Source organism: Hyaena hyaena, unplaced genomic scaffold (assembly GCF_003009895.1).
Source record: "Hyaena hyaena isolate Hyena2069 unplaced genomic scaffold, ASM300989v1 scaffold_21, whole genome shotgun sequence".
Classification (NCBI taxonomy): domain Eukaryota; kingdom Metazoa; phylum Chordata; class Mammalia; order Carnivora; family Hyaenidae; genus Hyaena; species Hyaena hyaena.
In genome coordinates, this window is record NW_024080653.1 from 5,926,061 (window position 1) to 5,943,218 (window position 17,158).

The 17,158-nt window shown below is 57.9% G+C and overlaps 2 protein-coding genes across 2 annotated transcripts; both read right to left on the reverse strand.

Annotated features, from left to right (window-relative positions):
• Window positions 1-4,746: 4,746 nt before the first annotated feature.
• Window positions 4,747-7,563, reverse strand: CD7 (CD7 molecule). The gene is made up of 4 exons (XM_039226508.1): window positions 7,317-7,563; window positions 6,149-6,463; window positions 5,776-5,909; window positions 4,747-5,218 (listed from the first exon to the last, which is right to left on the reverse strand). The coding sequence occupies exons 1-4, from the start codon at window positions 7,390-7,392 to the stop codon at window positions 5,111-5,113; spliced, it is 633 nt and encodes a 210-aa protein (XP_039082439.1). The 5' UTR covers window positions 7,393-7,563; the 3' UTR covers window positions 4,747-5,110.
• A 1,464-nt stretch (window positions 7,564-9,027) lies between these two features.
• On the reverse strand, window positions 9,028-11,017 carry SECTM1 (secreted and transmembrane 1). Its single transcript, XM_039226286.1, has 5 exons — window positions 10,933-11,017; window positions 10,680-10,811; window positions 10,027-10,338; window positions 9,424-9,480; window positions 9,028-9,251 (listed from the first exon to the last, which is right to left on the reverse strand). The coding sequence occupies exons 1-5, from the start codon at window positions 11,015-11,017 to the stop codon at window positions 9,100-9,102; spliced, it is 738 nt and encodes a 245-aa protein (XP_039082217.1). The 3' UTR covers window positions 9,028-9,099.
• Between the last annotated feature and the right edge of the window lie 6,141 nt (window positions 11,018-17,158).

Consider the following 17,158-nt stretch of genomic DNA (forward strand, 5'->3'; position numbering starts at 1 on the left):
CTTTTTTTTTTCTTTTCCTGTTTCCACTGGACAGCTGTTTTTGCTGGTTTATGTACTATGTTCTGTTTGGGTTCTTACTGTGGCTGCCCCTGGGCCCTTTCCTGCTCATTTATCCGGATTGAGTTCTTAACCTTATCTTGGTCTGTGTCTTCCTTCTGACGAGAAAGATGTCTCAGCATGTGTTCCCCTTCCCCCTCTCCGTTGCGCTGGTGTTCTCTAGAATTTTAGTTCTAGATTGTTATGTAGATTGCACATAGATTGCAGGTTGTATATTTCTTTAGTCATTGTTTTTTGGCAAACGTAAACTCTGTAGCTATTGGCGTCTTTTTCCTCCTGTAATGTCTCCTGTGTTTGGGTCTGCTTTATTTGAACACTGCCTCCAAGAGTGATTTCAAATTCTTATGTACTCCAGAATATCTTTATTATGTCCTTACACTGAAATGATAACTTAATGTTTCAAGTACAAAGTTATTCTCTTTCAATAGTTAATAATTAAGTATTATTCCACTGTCTTCTGTTTCTTTTTTATTTTTTATTTATTTTTATTTATTTATTTATTTTTAATTTCTAGGAGAGAGAGAGAGAGCATGAGCAGGGGAGGGTCAGAGAGAGAGGGAGTCACAGACCGAAACAGGCTCCAGGCTCCGAGCTGGCAGTCAGCACAGAGCCCGACGCGGGGCTCGAACCCACGAACCGCGAGATCATGACCTAAGTGAAAGTGGGATGCTTAACCGACTAAGCCACCCAGGCGCCCCTCTGTTTCTTTTTTAAATGTTTATTCATTTTGAGAGAGAGAAAGAGAGGGAGGGAGAATTCGAGTGGGATGGGGCAGAGACAGAGGAAGACACAGAATCGGAAGCAGGCTCCAGGCTCTGAGCTGTCAGCACAGAGCCCAATGCAGGGCTTGAACTCACAAAGCATGAGATCATGACCTGAGCCAAACTCAGACGCTTAGCTCACTGAGCCACCCAGGCGCCCTTCCATTGTCTTAGTGAATTCTCATGCCTCTGAGAAATCTGATGCCTCCTGAGATTTGGGACTTCTTTCTCACCCCCAGAATGTGTGATGCAGGCTTGCCTTCTCCTCCCTCCCTCCGCCAGTGGGCCGTCTGGTGCCCCTTTACAGAGAGTCTCTCATGATGGGGTTCTGGGGTGATGGTGGGGTTCAGAGTTGATGGCCAAGAAAGATTTCTTGAAGATGTCTTTGGTGCAAAAAGATGACAGGGCCCGAGGCAGAAAGAGCTGCCCAGGGGTGTGAAGAGTGACTGGTTATACACTATGGAGTCGAGGAGGTACAGGCACAAGGGAGGCCTCCGGGAGGGCTTTGATGTGCTAAGGACGACTCCGCAGACACCAGAGGCCTGGCTATTGTCAGGCTAAGGTGGTTTTCCCTGTCGATGGGCTGCAGGTTATAAGAAAATGTAATTTTTCCTGCCATTTCCCTTTTGCGTCTGTCCCCCACATCTGTGGGCAGAAGGTGATGTTGGGGCTCCAGGAAACGGAGTCTATAGGTTTCTGGAGACAAGGCTACTGATAAGATTGCCTTTTGTAATATATGAAGATATCTGTAAACTGATGGAGACTCATATCCTGCAGGACTGTGATCTCTATCAGTTAACCATTCATTTTCTGTCCTTTCCTTTGTCCCTGGGCAGCACGCCCCACCTGGGGGGGGGGTGTCCTCAGCCCGCCCCACGCTCCCTTATCTTCACGCACTCTGCCTCTGGGGCTCCCACTCTCCTGTCTCCCTTTCTCAGGCCTCCCTTGGAGAAGTTTCTCCACTACGCGTGTCTCTGAGGCTTGCTTTACTTCTCTTCTCCTTCTGGGATTTCCTGTCAGATCTGCCCCCCACCCCCGCTGCTCGTCCCCTCTGTTATTAGTGGGTCAATGATTATGGTTTTGTTCCTGACCTTCCCGAGTGGATGCCTTGACGGCTATCCTCTGAGGGTGTCGGTTGCTCTGGCCTTGACTTCGGTGTGTTTGGCCTGACCCACAGGTGGACAAGGCCCAGTCGGCCAGCTGCCCCCTGAGAATGTGAGGTATCAGGCCATGAGTCTTGAGAGGGTCAAGACCGGTGCAGGGTTGTGGGGCCGGCCAACCTGGAGTGGGGAGGGATGAGCCCCCACCCTCAAGACCGTCTTCCTGCCGTGCCAGCCCTTTCCGCTGCCCCACCTGGTGAGCCCCTGCGTTGGGAACTGGGCTTTTCCGGGAGGGTCAGTCGCCATCCTCTGGCTTTGAAGGCAGCGTGGGAAGGACTCGACACCCTGTGGTGCACGTTTCCACTCTCCCCACTGCGCTCAGCCACCCCAGGTCCAGGTCTTTCTGTTTCTCTGGAAACTCCCTGCCCTCAGCCGTGGCCTGGCCACGGGAGCTACTCCTTGAGTGTCGCCTCTTGCTGTCCAGGCCTCCTGAGCCCACGCTCGCGCAGCGGACAGAAGCTGCTCCAAGGGTTTACCTATGGTGCTCAGTCCGCGTGCCACCTCACCACGTGGGGCAGCCCTTTTCCCCATTTTACAGGTGACGGATTTGAACCTGAGAGGCTCCGGCACCAGGTGGGGGGGCGCGACTTGGGCAGTGCTCTGCTTCTTGTCGGGGGAGGCATAAACCAGGCCCGTCAGGTTTACGTGTCTGTCTATTATCTATCATCTGTATTTCACGACATGCCCAGCACACGGGGGTGTCAGCAGGGCCGGGGGAGAGGGGGCCACGGAGGAGGAAGCCAGGCCTGCCCTGCAGTCGCCACGGTCTGGAGGGCGGACAGAGAAGCAGCCGGCCACGGGACGGAAGACGGTGCGAACACGGCCGTGAGCACAGAGGGGAGGCACCGGGTCGGAGGGGCTGTGACTCGGGCTCAGGCCCCGGTCACCGGGGTGAGGCCAGGCTGAGATCGCCTCAGGTGACAGGGCCTCCGGAAGCTGGCTGCAGGTGACGATTTTCATTTCCTGGAAGTGGCTTCTGAAGGTGGGGAGCGGGGAAAGGGCGCGGACGCCTGGGAGCCGGGGGCCGGGGGGCCAGGGGGCCAGGGGGCCAGGGGAAGCACGTGCAGCTCGGCCTGGCCACCACGGAGCGTGGCCCCCGCTCTCCTCGTTTACAGAGGGGACGCTGTGGCCCAGAGGGGGAGGACTTGCTGAGTGGTCAGGAGTGGGGACAACTGATAGACACCTGCTGTATACCCGGGTCTGCAGGGCAGCCTGCACTTGCTCCAGCGTCCCTGCGAGGCTGGGGCGCCAGGACCCGGCGCCTCTTTGCTGGTCCTCCCGACTGCCCTCCGGGTCCCAGCGGCAGGTCTCCGGTGGCCTCTGGGGAAACTGCTGAGTTCCTGTCCCAGGCTGCCTGCCCCGCGCCCGCGGTGTCCCAGGAACTCCTGCCTGCTGAGCACACGTCCCAGCACCCAGGGACAACGAGTGTCGGCACCCTGGGTGTCCGTCCGTCCTGTCGTCCGTGCAGACACACACGGCCACGTGTACCCGTCTGTACTTTACAAACACAGGGTCACATGTGCTGTGCGCACCCAACGCCATTTATTTTATTTACTTTATTTTATTTTGAAAGTTTATTTATTTTGAGAGAGAGAGAGAGAACTGGGGAGGGGCAGAGAGAGAGGGAGAGAATTCCAAGCAGGCTCCAAGCTGTCAGCACAGAACCCAACATGGGGCTCGATCCCACGAACCGTGAGATCATGACCTGAGCTGAAATCGAGAGTCGGACGCTCAACTGACTGAGCCTCCCAGGCGCTCCCCGCCCCCCAACGCCATTTTGATGCTTGCTGCATGTACGCGTCTTGCTGAATATGGCAATTCCCTTATTTGGATATTTAGGTCCTTTCTCAGTTGTTCGTTTTTGTGTTGCAAGCAGTATCGTGATGGTACCACCATAACTCTGTGCTCAGAGATCACTTCCCAAAGACAAGATTCTAGAAGTGGGTTTGTGGGTTTCCAAGTTAAAGAAACTCACACCTTAATGACAGTTTTAATCTTTGCAAACATAGGTGATGAAGGGTTATTTCATTTCTACTGACATTTCATTGGTAACTAGCAATTTGAATGGTTTCCCATGTTCATCACTCATTTTTTACTCGTTGTACATTTTTATCCGAATGTGTTTTCTTTCTATTGATTGATAAGGATCTTTGTAAGTGAAGCATATTTACCCTTGTTCTGTAACTTTTCTCCCCCAAGTTTGTAGATGCTGGTCATGTATTTATGTGTGAAGTGTTTTTACAGAGCGAGGTTTTCAAGCTTCTGCACAGTCAACCGTATCGGGGTTGCCTTTGCAGCTCTGGTGGGAGGTTGGAGGGCACAGGATGGGCGGCGTGGGCAGAGTGGTCTGCTGTTTCTCAGCCCAGAGGCTCAGGGGACACATCACAGTTGGCACCCACGCTGGGGGTGCCTTGTTTCCCACCCGGAGAGCGGGCATAGGTCCCCAAGGTCCCCTTGCCTCCCCACAGGAGGGCAACAGGGAAGGGCTCTTAGTTAGGACCCCCCCGGGTCACGGCTGCCGGCTCCCCTCCTCCATCCCCACCTCACTCTGTGATGGACGCAGGTGAGGCCAGGTGAGGGGGCCGGGGGGGGGGGGTTGAGGGCTCTGCAGCCTGTCCAGGGCGGCAGGGGCCCCCCGGGCCTGGAGTGGGGAAGTGCCCCCTTGCTCATGCCCTTCCTCAAGGTATCACACTGAATCACACAGGCTGCAAAATCCTAGCAGATGTCTGATGTCTGGCTCTCAACCGGTTGAGAAATAGATGCTGGAGTCGGAAAGGGGAGAAGAGAAGTGCTTTATTTCTGGCAAGCCTGGGTTGGGGGCTGCGTCTCCCCTCCACCCCTCTTGACCCCTCCCAGGCCCGGGGTCCAAGTCTATCCTGCAGAGGAGCCCCCTGCCGTGCGAGGGGAAGGGCAGCAAGCAGCAGGACAGAGAGGCTTCCTCCCGGGGGCTCCACGGTGGCGGAACCAGCAGAGCAGAGCAGCCTGGAAGGCAGGAGGTAGGCAAGGAAGGCTTCCTGGAGGAGGCGCCAGGAGCCTGATGGCTGCAGAGAGCTGCCTGTGCGACCTCGCCGGGTCAGGCGGCCCTCGGCGAGCCACACCTAGCTGAAGGGGGGCCTGGGGGGCCTGCCAGGCTCACAGGTACACGTTGGGGGTGGACATGGTGTTTCGGCCGCTGTAGGACATGTCCTCGTACACCACGCACGCTGAGTTCTCATCCTTCAGGCAGCAGAGCTTCTTGATCTAGAAGACAAGCCCCTCCTTCCTGTCCGGGGTCCCGCTCGCCCTGGGGCGTCTGTGTCCCCAGTGCACACCCCCTCGGGAGCTTTTAGATCGGATCCTGGAGATGCTGCTGGGCTTCCAGGCCTGCGTGAAGCCAGCTCGCAGAGACGCAGAGAGCTGGGTGACCAGGGCAGAGCAGACCACTTCCTGGCACCTGTCTCTGTTACCTGTCAGTGCACTCTCACACCCACCCACGCTGATCTCACACCCGCAGATTCCCACGCATGCCGCACGCACACACAGGTGCTCACCTGTGTGCACACACGCTCCCACGAGTACCTGCCCGTCTCTCCCAGCGTGTCCCCGGGCCCCCCTCACAGCTGTGCTTTCCTCCTGGGCCCATGCCCATCCCGGCTCACGTCTCGCGGCTCTCCCTCCCACCCCCGACCCCGCCGTCTACACCCTCGGGCCTCCCAGGAACCCTGGAGGAGGGGATGCATGGGTCCTGGGGTTTCCCCGGGGCTTCTCAGAGGAGCCAGCTTACAGGGACAAGGTGACAGCTGGGGGTTCACACTGACCTGTGCCCTCCTCAGCACGCACGCTGCCCCCAGCCCCAGCCCGATGACGAAGCCGCTGACGGCCAGGGCCACGGGGAAGGAAAAGTGCATCGGCCAAGCCTCCTGGCTTGTGTCCCCTGCTTTGGACAGTTTGTCTGTGAAGAAGGAATGGAGAGGAGCACTGGGCAGGTGGCGGATTTTGTGAGGGACTTTGGGGCTCATGGAGGGGGTCTGGAGCGGGGGGTGGGCAACCCGGCACCTCCCTGGAGGGGGTGGGCTCGCGCTGGAAGCAGCAGCTCAAGCAAGTGCACTGGAAAGGTCCCCGACAAGGGCAGGTGGAGCCAGGCGCACCCAGCAGGTGTGGGCGGGGTCCTGGGGTGGGCCCGGGCCCTACCTGTCACCACAACCAAGGTGCCAGGGCCCCAGACCTCGTCCTTCATGACTGCCTGGCAGGCATAAGCCCCGGTGTCGGCTGGCCGCAGGTGGTGCATGGTCACCGTCAGGTTGTGCTGCTGCCCCGAGAAGACAATGCGGCCCCGGAACTTCTCATCCACCGTGGGCTCCTTGTTGTCTTCATAGTAGATCACGTTGCTCGGCTTCGGCCACCTCTGCTTCAGGTAGACCCCCAGCAGGGTCCCGTTGCTGCAGCAGGTGATGTGGACGGAGCCGCCCTCGGGGGCGATCGCGTACGGGGGGGCCTGCCGCATCTCTGCAGGAAGGACCCCCTGCTGTCACCATGGGCCGGGCCAGAGGCCAGGACCCTCCTCACTGCCGGGGAGGCTGGGGGACAGAGTGTCCTGGGACAGCCCCCTGCTGGCACGGCCCCACAGCCACCACCTTGCCTCACAGAAGCTCCCGGGTGACGGCACCCCAGGGCTGTCCTCGAGGGCTGAAGGGGCCCCAGAGGGCTGGGCTGCCTGGGGCCTCTGCCCACACAGGGGCCCGGGGAGGTTCGGGCCGTGGGCAGCTCCGACCACGTCTCCCAGAGACAGCAGACGGACTGTCCCGCCTCCTTCTTTTTCCTTCCAGGCAGCCTCAGTTTCCCCATCATCTGCAGGCACCTGGGTCTGGGGTGGGCACATCTTCGCTTGTCTGTGAGACGCCCAGGAATGTCCCCGTCTGTGCCACTGGGGTCCACCAGGGCCAGCTTCCTGGTGCAAACACGAACCTTCTTTGATCTAAACGTCAGCTTCTCAGCAAACTAAATTCTGGAGATTCTTTTGTTTTTTGCTGAGTGTCCCCCCCCCCCCCCCGCTGTGTGTAACTGATCTTTCCATCTTATTGCAGCACTTTGCACTGTATCTGTTTTAAAAAGCAAACTAACAGACAACATTCTCTCATAACAAAGGCAACCTTGCTAATTATGGAAAAGAGAGTCCCCAAGACGGGTAGGCAGAGAAAAAGACCAAAGCCACAGTGACTCTGCCCCGAGTCGGAGCTGACGGCGGGGCGGGGGCTCTGTAGGGAGGTCGTGCTCAGGGTCCCCAGGCCACCCCTTCGCAGGGAGGAGCACCCCCAGGTGAGGGCACTGAGCCCACGCAGTGGGGACACAGGGGGCTTACCTTGCGTGGCCAGGACGCTGAGCAGGGTGCAGGCCACCGTGAGGGGCGCCAGGAGCAGTGGAAGCTCTAGGGCCATGCTTGCGGCCACCGTGCCCCCGCAGGCCCAGCGGCGGGGGAGGCAGGGCCCCTCTCTCGGCCGACTGAGGCTCTTCCTGTCGGCAGCACCCAGCCGCTGCCACCACCTCCACGGCACCGCCTCAAAGCCCCAGTGTTAGGGCAGAAGGAGGTACCGGGGGTCCGTGGACTCTGAGAGGGCTTCCTGGAGGTGGTGCCATGGGCAAGAGGAGGTGCTGAGAGCCAGGCTGGGAGGGGCGGCCCTCACTCCCTTCCCCTCTCCGCACTGCCCTGCTGAGCACCCGTAGACAACCGGTCACCCGCTCCTGCTGTGTCCCCACAGGCTCAGGGCTCAGGGCAGCAGCAGGGCAAGGCCAAGGGCGTCGGGCCGGTGGGGTGGGGTCCAGGCTCCTGATGCCCCGGTCCTCTCGGTCACTGCTCTCTTTTTCTTTTCTTTTAAGTTTATTTATTTATGTGGGGGGGGGGAGGGAAAACACGTGTGCGAGAGTGGAGGGGGCGCCGAGAGGGAGGGAATCCCAGCAGACTCCGTGCTGTCCGCGCAGAGCTCCGTCTCCGGAACCGTGAGATCACGGCCTGAGCTGAGACCAGGAGTCGGATGCTCAGCCGACTGAGCCACCCAGGCGCCCCTCTGGGTCACTTTCTGCTGAACCTGATTTGTGTCCAGAAGTCTGGCCGCCACTCAGCCACCCCTGCAGTGTGGGGCCAGGGGCCACAGGGCCAGGGGCCAGGGCCTGGAGCGCGCTGTGAGGCCCCAGAGCTCGATCTCCTTAGAGAAACCCTTGAAAATACAAGCAGCAAGGAGGAAGTGAAAACAAAGACCCAGACCCAGAATTTCCTCGTAGGTCTGGGCCCCATTGAGGCGCCGCGCAGCCCCCCTGCCTCGGCGTGGGGCCCTCTGCAGCGAGGGGGGACCCAAACACCCACTGCTGTGGGTGACCTCGGGCTTTTCAGTGCTTTAAGACAGGAAGCAGCTTCTTTCAGATTTATTTGTTTTTTCCCCCACTTAAAAAAATGTGCATTTCCCCCAGTCATTTCGTGGTTTATTGGCCAGTTTATTTTATTCATCTTAAGGGTTAGCTTTATGGGTGTTTTTAAAAGCACTGAATGTGTATTTTAGGAAAAGCCTGCATGTCCCTCTTAAGAACACACTGAATGGAGTTACACCGTTGTGACTGGGGTGGGGGAGGGTCAGCAGGTGGGCGGCGGGGGAGGGGGTCCTGGGGCTGGGAGGGAGAGGGGATGGGGAGCCATGTGCGGACACCTGCCCGTGAGCCGCCGCTTGTCACCTGCTCCCGCCGGGGAGCCCCCTAGTGGTGGAGGCGGGCTGGTTCCCCACCTCAGGCCTCTGCCCACAGCCTGACCCCAGGATGGTCCCCCAAACTTGTTCTTGCTTGTGGTCAAAGACAGGAGTGTGCTCAAGATCAACCTAAGCCCCAAAGTGGGGCGTCTCTGAGGCTACAGCAGACCCTTCTTTTTTTTTAATGGATTTTTAATTTTTTTAATGTTTATTTATTTTTGAGACAGAGCACGAGTGGGGGAGGGCAGAGAGAGGGAGACACAGAATCCGAAGCAGCTCCAGGCTCTGAGCTGTCAGCACAGAGCCCGACGCGGGGCTCGAACCCACGAACTGTGAGATCATGACCTGAGCCGAAGTCGGACGCTTCACCGACTGAGACCCCCAGGCGAACAGAAGCCTGGGTGCCGGGCCTCAGACCTGCAGGGGCTTCGAGTACAGCGAACCGTGCCTTCGGCACCAGGCTAACCCGGTAGCCGCCAGGAGAGCGAGCACGACAATGACACTGATGACAAGCGCCAGCTGGAACTGGCCTTCGGCCCCTGACGGGCACGCCATCTGCGGGCCTGTGGGAGGGGGTGGGGACATCGTTCATTCCCCCACGAGGAGTGCACCTTCAAGGGGGATGCCACCCCCATGGGCAGGAGGTGGGCATGGGAGCCAGGCACGGAGGGTGGGGACAGCCCGGGGCACCCGAGGGGCTCCCCGGGGAACCTGGGCACAGGTAAGAACACTTACTGCAGGAAGAGGCGGAGGACACGTTTCCTGCCTGGTTCAGGTCTGGGGCCTCTGTGCCTGATGCAGCCCCCCAGCCCCAAGAATCAGATGAGTCCACAAGGGGCTGGCTGGGTCCCCTCCCCAGGCCGGGCCAGGCTGGGGACACCGTTCTCAGCCCCCTCACTGCCTCTGCCCCCAGAGCTCAGGGTGACTGTGATTGCATTAGAGCTGGCTAGGGGACACAGTGCCCTGCTGACTTTGAGCAGTGTCCTGAGGGGGGGGGGGGTCGGGGGAAGGGCACGGGGTCAGCAGTGGCGGGGGGACGGAGGGAGTTGGGAAGGGGGTGGTCGGAGAAGCCTGGCCTGGGGCAGTGGGGCCAGCCCAGGCCGGCTGGAGAAGCAGAGGGATCAGGGGCCCCACCTGCTCCCTGGACAGGGCAGCCCCCCACTCCGAGCCCCCCTGAGGCTCAGGTGCCTTTGGGAGCAGGGCCGTGTGTGGTTTCACTTTGTTTTGCTGGAACCCGGACCTGCCCTGCCTGGGCCCCACCCTGGGAGAGAGCTGCCCCTCCCCTGGGCTGTCCTCCCAAACAGGAGCACAGTTCATCTAAACGGGAGCCCGGCTCACCTGAAACGTTCAGTGTGGTGTCTCTGACATTCCTCTGCAGACCCTGGAGATGCCACTTGTAGCGCCCAGCCTGGGTGTCGCTCACCTTGGGAATCACCAGCTGTGCCACGCCTCCCCGGACCTGCAGCTGCCACCCACCCTGGCAGAAGCAGCCTGGGGGCGTCACACTGAACAGGGGCTGGGAGTCCTCTCCACTGGTGTTTAAGTAGATGGTGACGTGCAAGAAGGGGTTGGAGATGTTGCAGGACATCACAGCGCACTGGCCCCTGGACACGGAAACCACGCCTTCGGTGCAGGAGGGGCTGTCCCAGCCTGTGAGCAAGGGACAGGTCACACGTGGGTCACTGCTGGGCCTCAGGAGGTTCCTGGCCCCCCTCCCTGGGGCCAGGGGGCAGGGCAGCGGCAGGACAGAGCCCCCAGGGACACAGGGGCTCAGCTCGGGGCGGAGGACACAGCAACGGGAGCATCAGCCCTGGTGTCTCACGTGGGAAAACAAGACAGAGACAAAAGCCAGGGGGGCCGTGTGGGTTCCCACATGCGTCTGCTGTGCCGCGTCACCTGGCTGGAGACGTCCCCTGACTCCCGTCACGGCGGGTGGGTTCCAGGGCAGGGGGTGGGCGTGGGGTGGAGGGCGCTCTGCTCTTCCGACTCACCTGACTGTTGGGAAATGGTGGCCGGGCGGGTGGCTGCCTCCGTGTCCCCCAGGGCCCGCCTCAGCGTCCCCAGCTCCTGGGCCAGGTGTGCGCAGTTGGCACACTCAGCTCCACAAGGAAGGTCCCCGGCTCCTGCGGGACACCCGCCCCCCTGATGTCCGAGGCAGGAGCTCGGACCCCCAGCTGCCCCACCCCTGCGAGGGACACAGCCAGCCCACAGTCTGGGGAAGGCCGAGCCCTGGAATGAATTCACCCGTCACCAGCCTCCCCCTGCAATCGGGGAAACCCTGACACGCAGGGGCCCCAAGCGCCAGCACCAGGCGAGCCAGACCCCCCATCCCGCCACGCCAGTTCCCGCCAGGGACACAGATGGACAGACGACAGACAGTGACCCGGCGCGCCACCGGGTGGAGACAATGCTTGGCCACAGTTAACCGAATACAGCACAGCGTGGCCGGTGCCACGTGTGGGCAGTGCTGGGGGCCTCGGGCGCCCACGAGAGAGGGAGTGTGAGGTGGAAGCTCGTGCGAGGCACGCACGGGGCAAACCCCGGCTGTGCAGGCCACGGTCACAGGTGTGTCCCTCGTGAGGACAGCCGCGCAGGGCGGCCAAGCCAGGGGAAAGGACAGGGGAGCCCGCAGGAAACCGCCCGCGTCCCCGAGCGGGCTGGCGGGGCCGGTCACGGCTCCCTGGATGTGAGGCACCAAGCCTGTCAGTGGCTGGAAACCCCCACTTCCCCTCAGCCATCACAGTGCTTGCTCTGGAAGGGTTTTTGTTGTTGTTGTTGTTGTTTTTAATGTTTTATTTATTTTTGAGAGATAGAGGCAGCGTGAGCAGGGGAGGGTCAGAGAGAGAGGGAGACACAGAATCTGAAACAGGCTCCAGAATCTGAGCTGGCAGCACAGAGCCCGACGCGGGGCTCGAACCCACGAACCGCAAGATCATGACCTAAGCGAAAGTCGGACGCTTAACCGACTGAGCCCCCCAGGCGCCCCTGGAAGGGTTTTAATGCTTTCTCTCCATCTTTACAAGACCACCAAAGGGCTGCATGAACACACGTCTGTTATAAACATTCCAACAACTCGAAAGTACCCCCCCCCCCGACAGGCTGCTGGGTTGGGGGGCCCAGGCCGGGAGCCCAGGTTGCAGGAACAATCATTCCCACATGGGGGGGCTGACTCAAGGGCTGTCAGGGGATCGCGGGGCAGCCAGGGACTCTGTTCCACGGGGCTGGGGGGGGGCCGGCATCTTTGAGAAGCCCCCCCAGTGGTTTTGCGGCGCAGCCTGGCCCAGAGCCCGTCGTGGGTGGTGCTGGAGCTGCTGGCCCGGGGGCGGGGGGCGGAGGGGATGGGACCAGAGCAGGGACAGAAAGTCCTCAGCTCGCCCTGCTGCCCCTCCTCTGGCCATAGCACTTGTCACTAACTGACCAGGACGCTCTTTCCCTTGGAAACTGGCCAGGCCCCCCAGTGCCCCGAAGGTTGTCATCGGGCACCCGCTATCTGCTGTCTGGGGGGGGTTCATCCCATCGTGGCCCAGGGGCATTGCCTCAGGGTCAGGTCCCCACCTGGGGCCTGGGCCCCGCCTTAGCCTGACATAGATCTGCTCCCCCACCCCTGCTGAGCGCCCCCAGAAGACAGGGTGGCATCCTGAGACTTACTTCCATTCTGGGCACTCAGGGAGGGGGCAGCCAGGAGGAGGAATGTCAAGGTCAGCATGGCCAGCAGGACAGGGAGGCCTAGACAAGGGAAAACACAAGGTCGGAGGTTTCTCGGCCGCAGCCTGGCCCGGCTCGGGCCGGGGTCCCGAGCTCCTTCCTGACCTGCTGCGCCTGGACGCCGGAGCCCCTGCCCTGCATCTTCTCCGTGCTGAGCCAGCCGTGGGCCCCAACTAAAAGTGTTTTTTTTTTTTTTTAATGTTTTATTTTATTTCTAGGAGAGAGAGAGAGACAGCGCGAGCAGGGGAGGGTCAGAGAGAGAGGGAGTCACAGACTGAAACAGGCTCCAGGCTCCGAGCTGGCAGTCAGCACAGAGCCCGACGCGGGGCTCGAACCCACGAACCGCGAGACCATGACCCAAGCGAAAGTCGGAGGCTTAACCGACTAAGCCACCCAGGCGCCCCAACTAAAAGTGTTTTAAGGGGCACCTGGGGGCTCAGTCAGTTGAGCATCTGACTTCGGCTCAGGTCACGATCTCATGGCTGGTGAGTGAGTTGGAGCCCTGAGTAGGGCTCTGTGCTGCCAGCGCGGAGCCCCCTTCAGAGCCTCGGTCTCTCTCTCTCTGCCCTTCTGCTGCTTGTGTTCTCTCTCTCAAAAATGAATAAACATTAAAAACAAGTATTTTGAACTTGCTTGCCAGACTATTTTTTTACCTTTTGATTAAAAAAAAATAGACTTTCTGTTTTGTCTTTAAGCAATTTTAGGGTTGCAGAGAAATCGGGCAGGACACGCAGAGCTCACATGGTCGTGTCACCGCGTGTGCCGTGTGTGCTCCTCACAACCAATGAGCTGGGACGGCCTCGCCCTTTGCGTACCTCAGGGCTCACTCGTGGTGGATGAAGGTGGGTCGTCCATCATCATGCCCTGTACGGAGCGGTCACCTGGGGAGGGTGGGCGCGGCCCTGTCGCTGGTGTGCCCCTGGGCCGAGGCCCGGCCTGAGCTGGCTTGGCCTCCATAGAGACAGACAAGGAGAAGCAGACAGACAGATGGCCAGGTTGATGGCTGGGTGCTTCCTTCTCTCTCAGTCCACACAGGGTGTGGGATCCTGGCTGTGGAGGCCGTTTTCAGGCAAACAGGCTTGAGGGACGGGAGTCAGAAAGGGCCACAGCGACCACTTGGCTGAAGACACACCTGCCCGTCAGGAGGCTCACCCAGAAATAGCCAGAGGTCCTAACTGACCAATGGGCTACTCACAACCAGGCAGTTACCAAAAGAGAGAATTCCATACGTCGCCAGACCTCCTCATCTTCCGCCTTTACTTACTTTCATTTGTTTTTTTGAGAGAGAGAGAGAGGGAGGGAGAGAGGGAGGGAGAGAAAGTCCTAAGCAGGCTCCTTGCTGAGTGCAGAACACAGAGCACAGAGCCGGACTCAGGGCTCAATCTCACCACTGCGAGATCACGACTGGAGCCGAAATCAAGAGTTAGATGCTTAACCAACTGAGCCACCGCACCTTCCCCTTTAAAAGCAGCCCCCACCCCCGCCTGGTGGCAGATGGCCACTCCCCTGTGGTGTATTCCATAAACTTCCATCTCCTTTGTTCTGCCTCAGGTGAATCCTTTGTACCAACCAGCCCCCAGCTTCCACCCGAAGTTGCCCCACATTTGGGGGCCCATATGGGAGACTTTGTGCCCCTCCACATTTGGGGGGACCCTGCAGGGGGAAACTTTGCCGGTCCAGGACTCTCCCTGGATTCCCCAGGGCTCTCTCAGGACTTTCCTTGGTGGATGGACTCTAGGCCCTCGGGGAATCGACGACCTGGGCAGACGCTACTCCCTGATGAGGATCCGAAGCCCCAGGGGAACCGCCGAAGCCCCCCCCCCCCCCCCCCCCCCCCCCCCCCCGCCACCGCCTGAAAGGGAGAAGGGTTTCCTCCTTTTGCCCGTTGGAGGGACCCCTCCCTTCCTCCCCTTTTCCTTTTCGGCCTTTTGGCAGCCTGCCCCCCTACTGCCCAGACAACCAAAGGCCTCAGGTTGGGGGGAGGGGACCCCTAAATGGTCTGAAGGTCTGAGAGCAAACGCACCGCCCTGCCTGGGCCCACGAGGGCAGAGCCCCCCCTCTCTTTCCCACTCGGCCCTACAGGTCTGTCCCCAAAGTCCAGCACAGCTGGCAGCTCGCCCGAGGCAAGTCCACACGTGTTACGGAATCGGTGGGAACCTTTGCTGACTCTCAGCCGCCACCTGCGTCTGTGGGCACACCTGTCCCCAGGCCCCTGAGGGCTGCGTCCACCTCTCGTTTTCCCACACAGTTCTGGCCAAACAGTGCCCGGGCCTCCCTGTTGCCAGGAGACGCTCCAGCAGGACGTGCCATGCCATCTGCTGTGCCCCTTCCATGGTGGGGTGCCACCAGAAGATTCGGTCACCTCATATAGGGGCGTCCTCCAGGACAGCGGACGCCTTGACTGAAACCATGACCATGAGGTGGGGCTCCGTTCCCTTTGGCGGGACCCCCCTTTGGGAATAGGCAGCCAGCCTTTCCCACTGTGGGACCCCCTCTCTTCCTTCGGATTCACCCTTGGGCTGTGCTCTTAAGAACTGGAACATATTTGACCCCAATCGTCGTCTTGTTTCCTGGCCACAGCAGACTCCCAGGTCAAGAGGCATGGCCCTCCACGGAGCCCTTTCTTATAATGCTATTTTCTGGCTTGACTCCTTTGCCAGAACTCCTCCAAATGGTTGGAAGTCCCATGCATGCCTTTGTGGCACTGTCCCCAAACGCGATCTCCACAAAACTGTAGAATGTAGAATATGTCTTGCTTGGTTTCTTGGCCCCAAATCAGGACCCCGACCTAAGAGCCTCTTGCAGAATGTGTTTGGTCACTGGGGCGCCTGGGTGGCTTAGTCGGTTAAGCGTCCGACTTTCGCTTAGGTCATGATCTCGCGGTTCGTGGGTTCGAGCCCCGCGTCGGGCTCTGTGCTGACTGCCAGCTCAGAGCCTGGAGCCTGTTCTAGTCTGTGACTCCCTCTCTCTCTGACCCTCCCCTGCTCACGCTGTCTCTCTCTCTCTCTCTCCTAGAAATAAATAAAACATTTAAAAAAAAAAAAAAAAAGAATGTGTTTGGTCACTAACCAGGCTAACAAGCCACTTCCCCACATGTTGGATGCGGGCTCTATTTTTGTTCTTCCTCCTAATGGAGGTGGGGGCTTCTCCCTCATCCATTTCCCAGGTTAACAGCCATAATAATTGGAACCAATGGTCTCTGGTCAATCAAGATCAGGTTGGGAACTTTAAAGAATATTCCCAAACAGCTGCTGAAACTCCTTTTGTTTTGGGGTAATTCCATCTTATCTGGCCAGATAAAGATGGCATATTTCCTCTTGTTGGTGGGAAAAAGCAGGGCATCTGCTCCCCTGTCTGAGCTGATGAGGTTTAGAATCCAGAGTCTTCTTTCTCTGCCTTCTGGTGGTGTCTTGCCTCTTCTGCCTCCCCTCCTCTGGTTTCCGCGCCACCCTGACCGTGGCCTGCATAACTGTGGCCGGCATAACTGTGGCCTGCATAACTACGCTATAGGGCTGCCTCCTTCACCATCAGCCCCTCCTCCCACCCTCCCTGTCAAGGGGTGAAGACCACCCACTTCAGATTTCCCCTCCGGTGCCCCAGGTAAAAACTGACAATGGGAGCAAATTGATTGACTTTTAAGTGGAGCCAGGTGGAACATCATTCAGTATTTAAGTTTGTCGGTTTAATTAAGATAGAGCATCTCTTTAGAGCTATCAGCATTAAATGCAAAGCTATTATTCTGCCAAGGTTTACTGAAGGTCAAGTACACCTATGTTATCTCTGTTGCAGTTTGTCAGCAAAAAGATGACTTAAAATGATGGTTAATTTTGTCTGTCTCAAAGTTTTCATGGGTAATTGTTAAGATAACTTTTAAAGTCTCCGGCAGTCTGAAACTTTTAAAGTTTTACCTGGATGATAAATTGGATTGAATTCATTGGACATCTAGGTCTTTTCCAAATAGGATGAAGTGCAAAACCATTGATTACTGAACATAAGATTTATCTGCTTTTGACTTATTGCAGAGAAACTAAGGATATTTGGGTCTGTTGGGGAACGTGCTTTGTGCTTAAATGTATCCATAAATCTGTCATCTGAAGAATTCTGGTATAATAATTCACAATTGGTTACTGGTTAGTTTTCACTGGAAACTAGTTTCTAATAATGCAAAATTCTGCTAAAGATAATTAAGACTGACAGAAATAAAGGAAACAACTCTGTATGTAGGAAAGCAGGAGATATGTAAGAAAGATCTACGGAACGGAAATACACTTTTGTTGATGGCAAAAGAAGGTAACTTTGTCCTAAATGGGACTAGTTGTGTGGAAGGAAATGTCTTGGGACAAAATCTGAATGCACAAGAAAGTTGTAGAAGCTTCATGAAGGGAAATCTTTGGAAAGGAATTTTATGTGTGGTTAGGATGGACTAAGGTTGAAATGAATGGATTTTATTTTATTATTTTTATTTTTATTTATTTCTAGGAAAGAGAGAGAGCGTGAGCAGGGGAGGGTCAGAGAGAGAGGGAGTCACAGACTGAAACAGGCTCCAGGCTCCGAGCCGACAGTCAGCACAGAGCCCGACGCGGGGCTTGAACCCACGAACCGCGAGATCATGACCTAAGCGAAAGTCGGACACTTAACCGACTAAGCCACCCAGGCGCCCCTGAAATGAATGGATTTTAAAACTACACTGGTGTTCTGCTTTTCTTTCTGGTGAAAAGACCAAGTTTTCTTGGATTGTTGGTCTGTTCTTGATAAGAAAATGTAA

Excerpts from the sequence above, each read along its gene's own strand:
- CD7 (XM_039226508.1), bottom strand. The coding sequence starts at position 7,392 with ATGGCCCTAGAGCTTCCACTGCTCCTGGCGCCCCTCACGGTGGCCTGC. Across the intron at positions 6,464-7,316 it reads CAGCGTCCTGGCCACGCAAG|AGATGCGGCAGGCCCCCCCG; the intron begins GTAAGCCCCCTG and ends TCCTTCCTGCAG. Across the intron at positions 5,219-5,775 it reads GCGTGCTGAGGAGGGCACAG|ATCAAGAAGCTCTGCTGCCT; the intron begins GTCAGTGTGAAC and ends CTTGTCTTCTAG.
- SECTM1 (XM_039226286.1), bottom strand. The coding sequence starts at position 11,017 with ATGGGGGGTCTGGCTCGCCTGGTGCTGGCGCTTGGGGCCCCTGCGTGT. Across the intron at positions 10,812-10,932 it reads CAGGGGGAGGCTGGTGACGG|GAGCCGGGGACCTTCCTTGT; the intron begins GTGAATTCATTC and ends GGTGTCCCGCAG. Across the intron at positions 9,481-10,026 it reads CACCACACTGAACGTTTCAG|GCACAGAGGCCCCAGACCTG; the intron begins GTGAGCCGGGCT and ends GGGCTGCATCAG.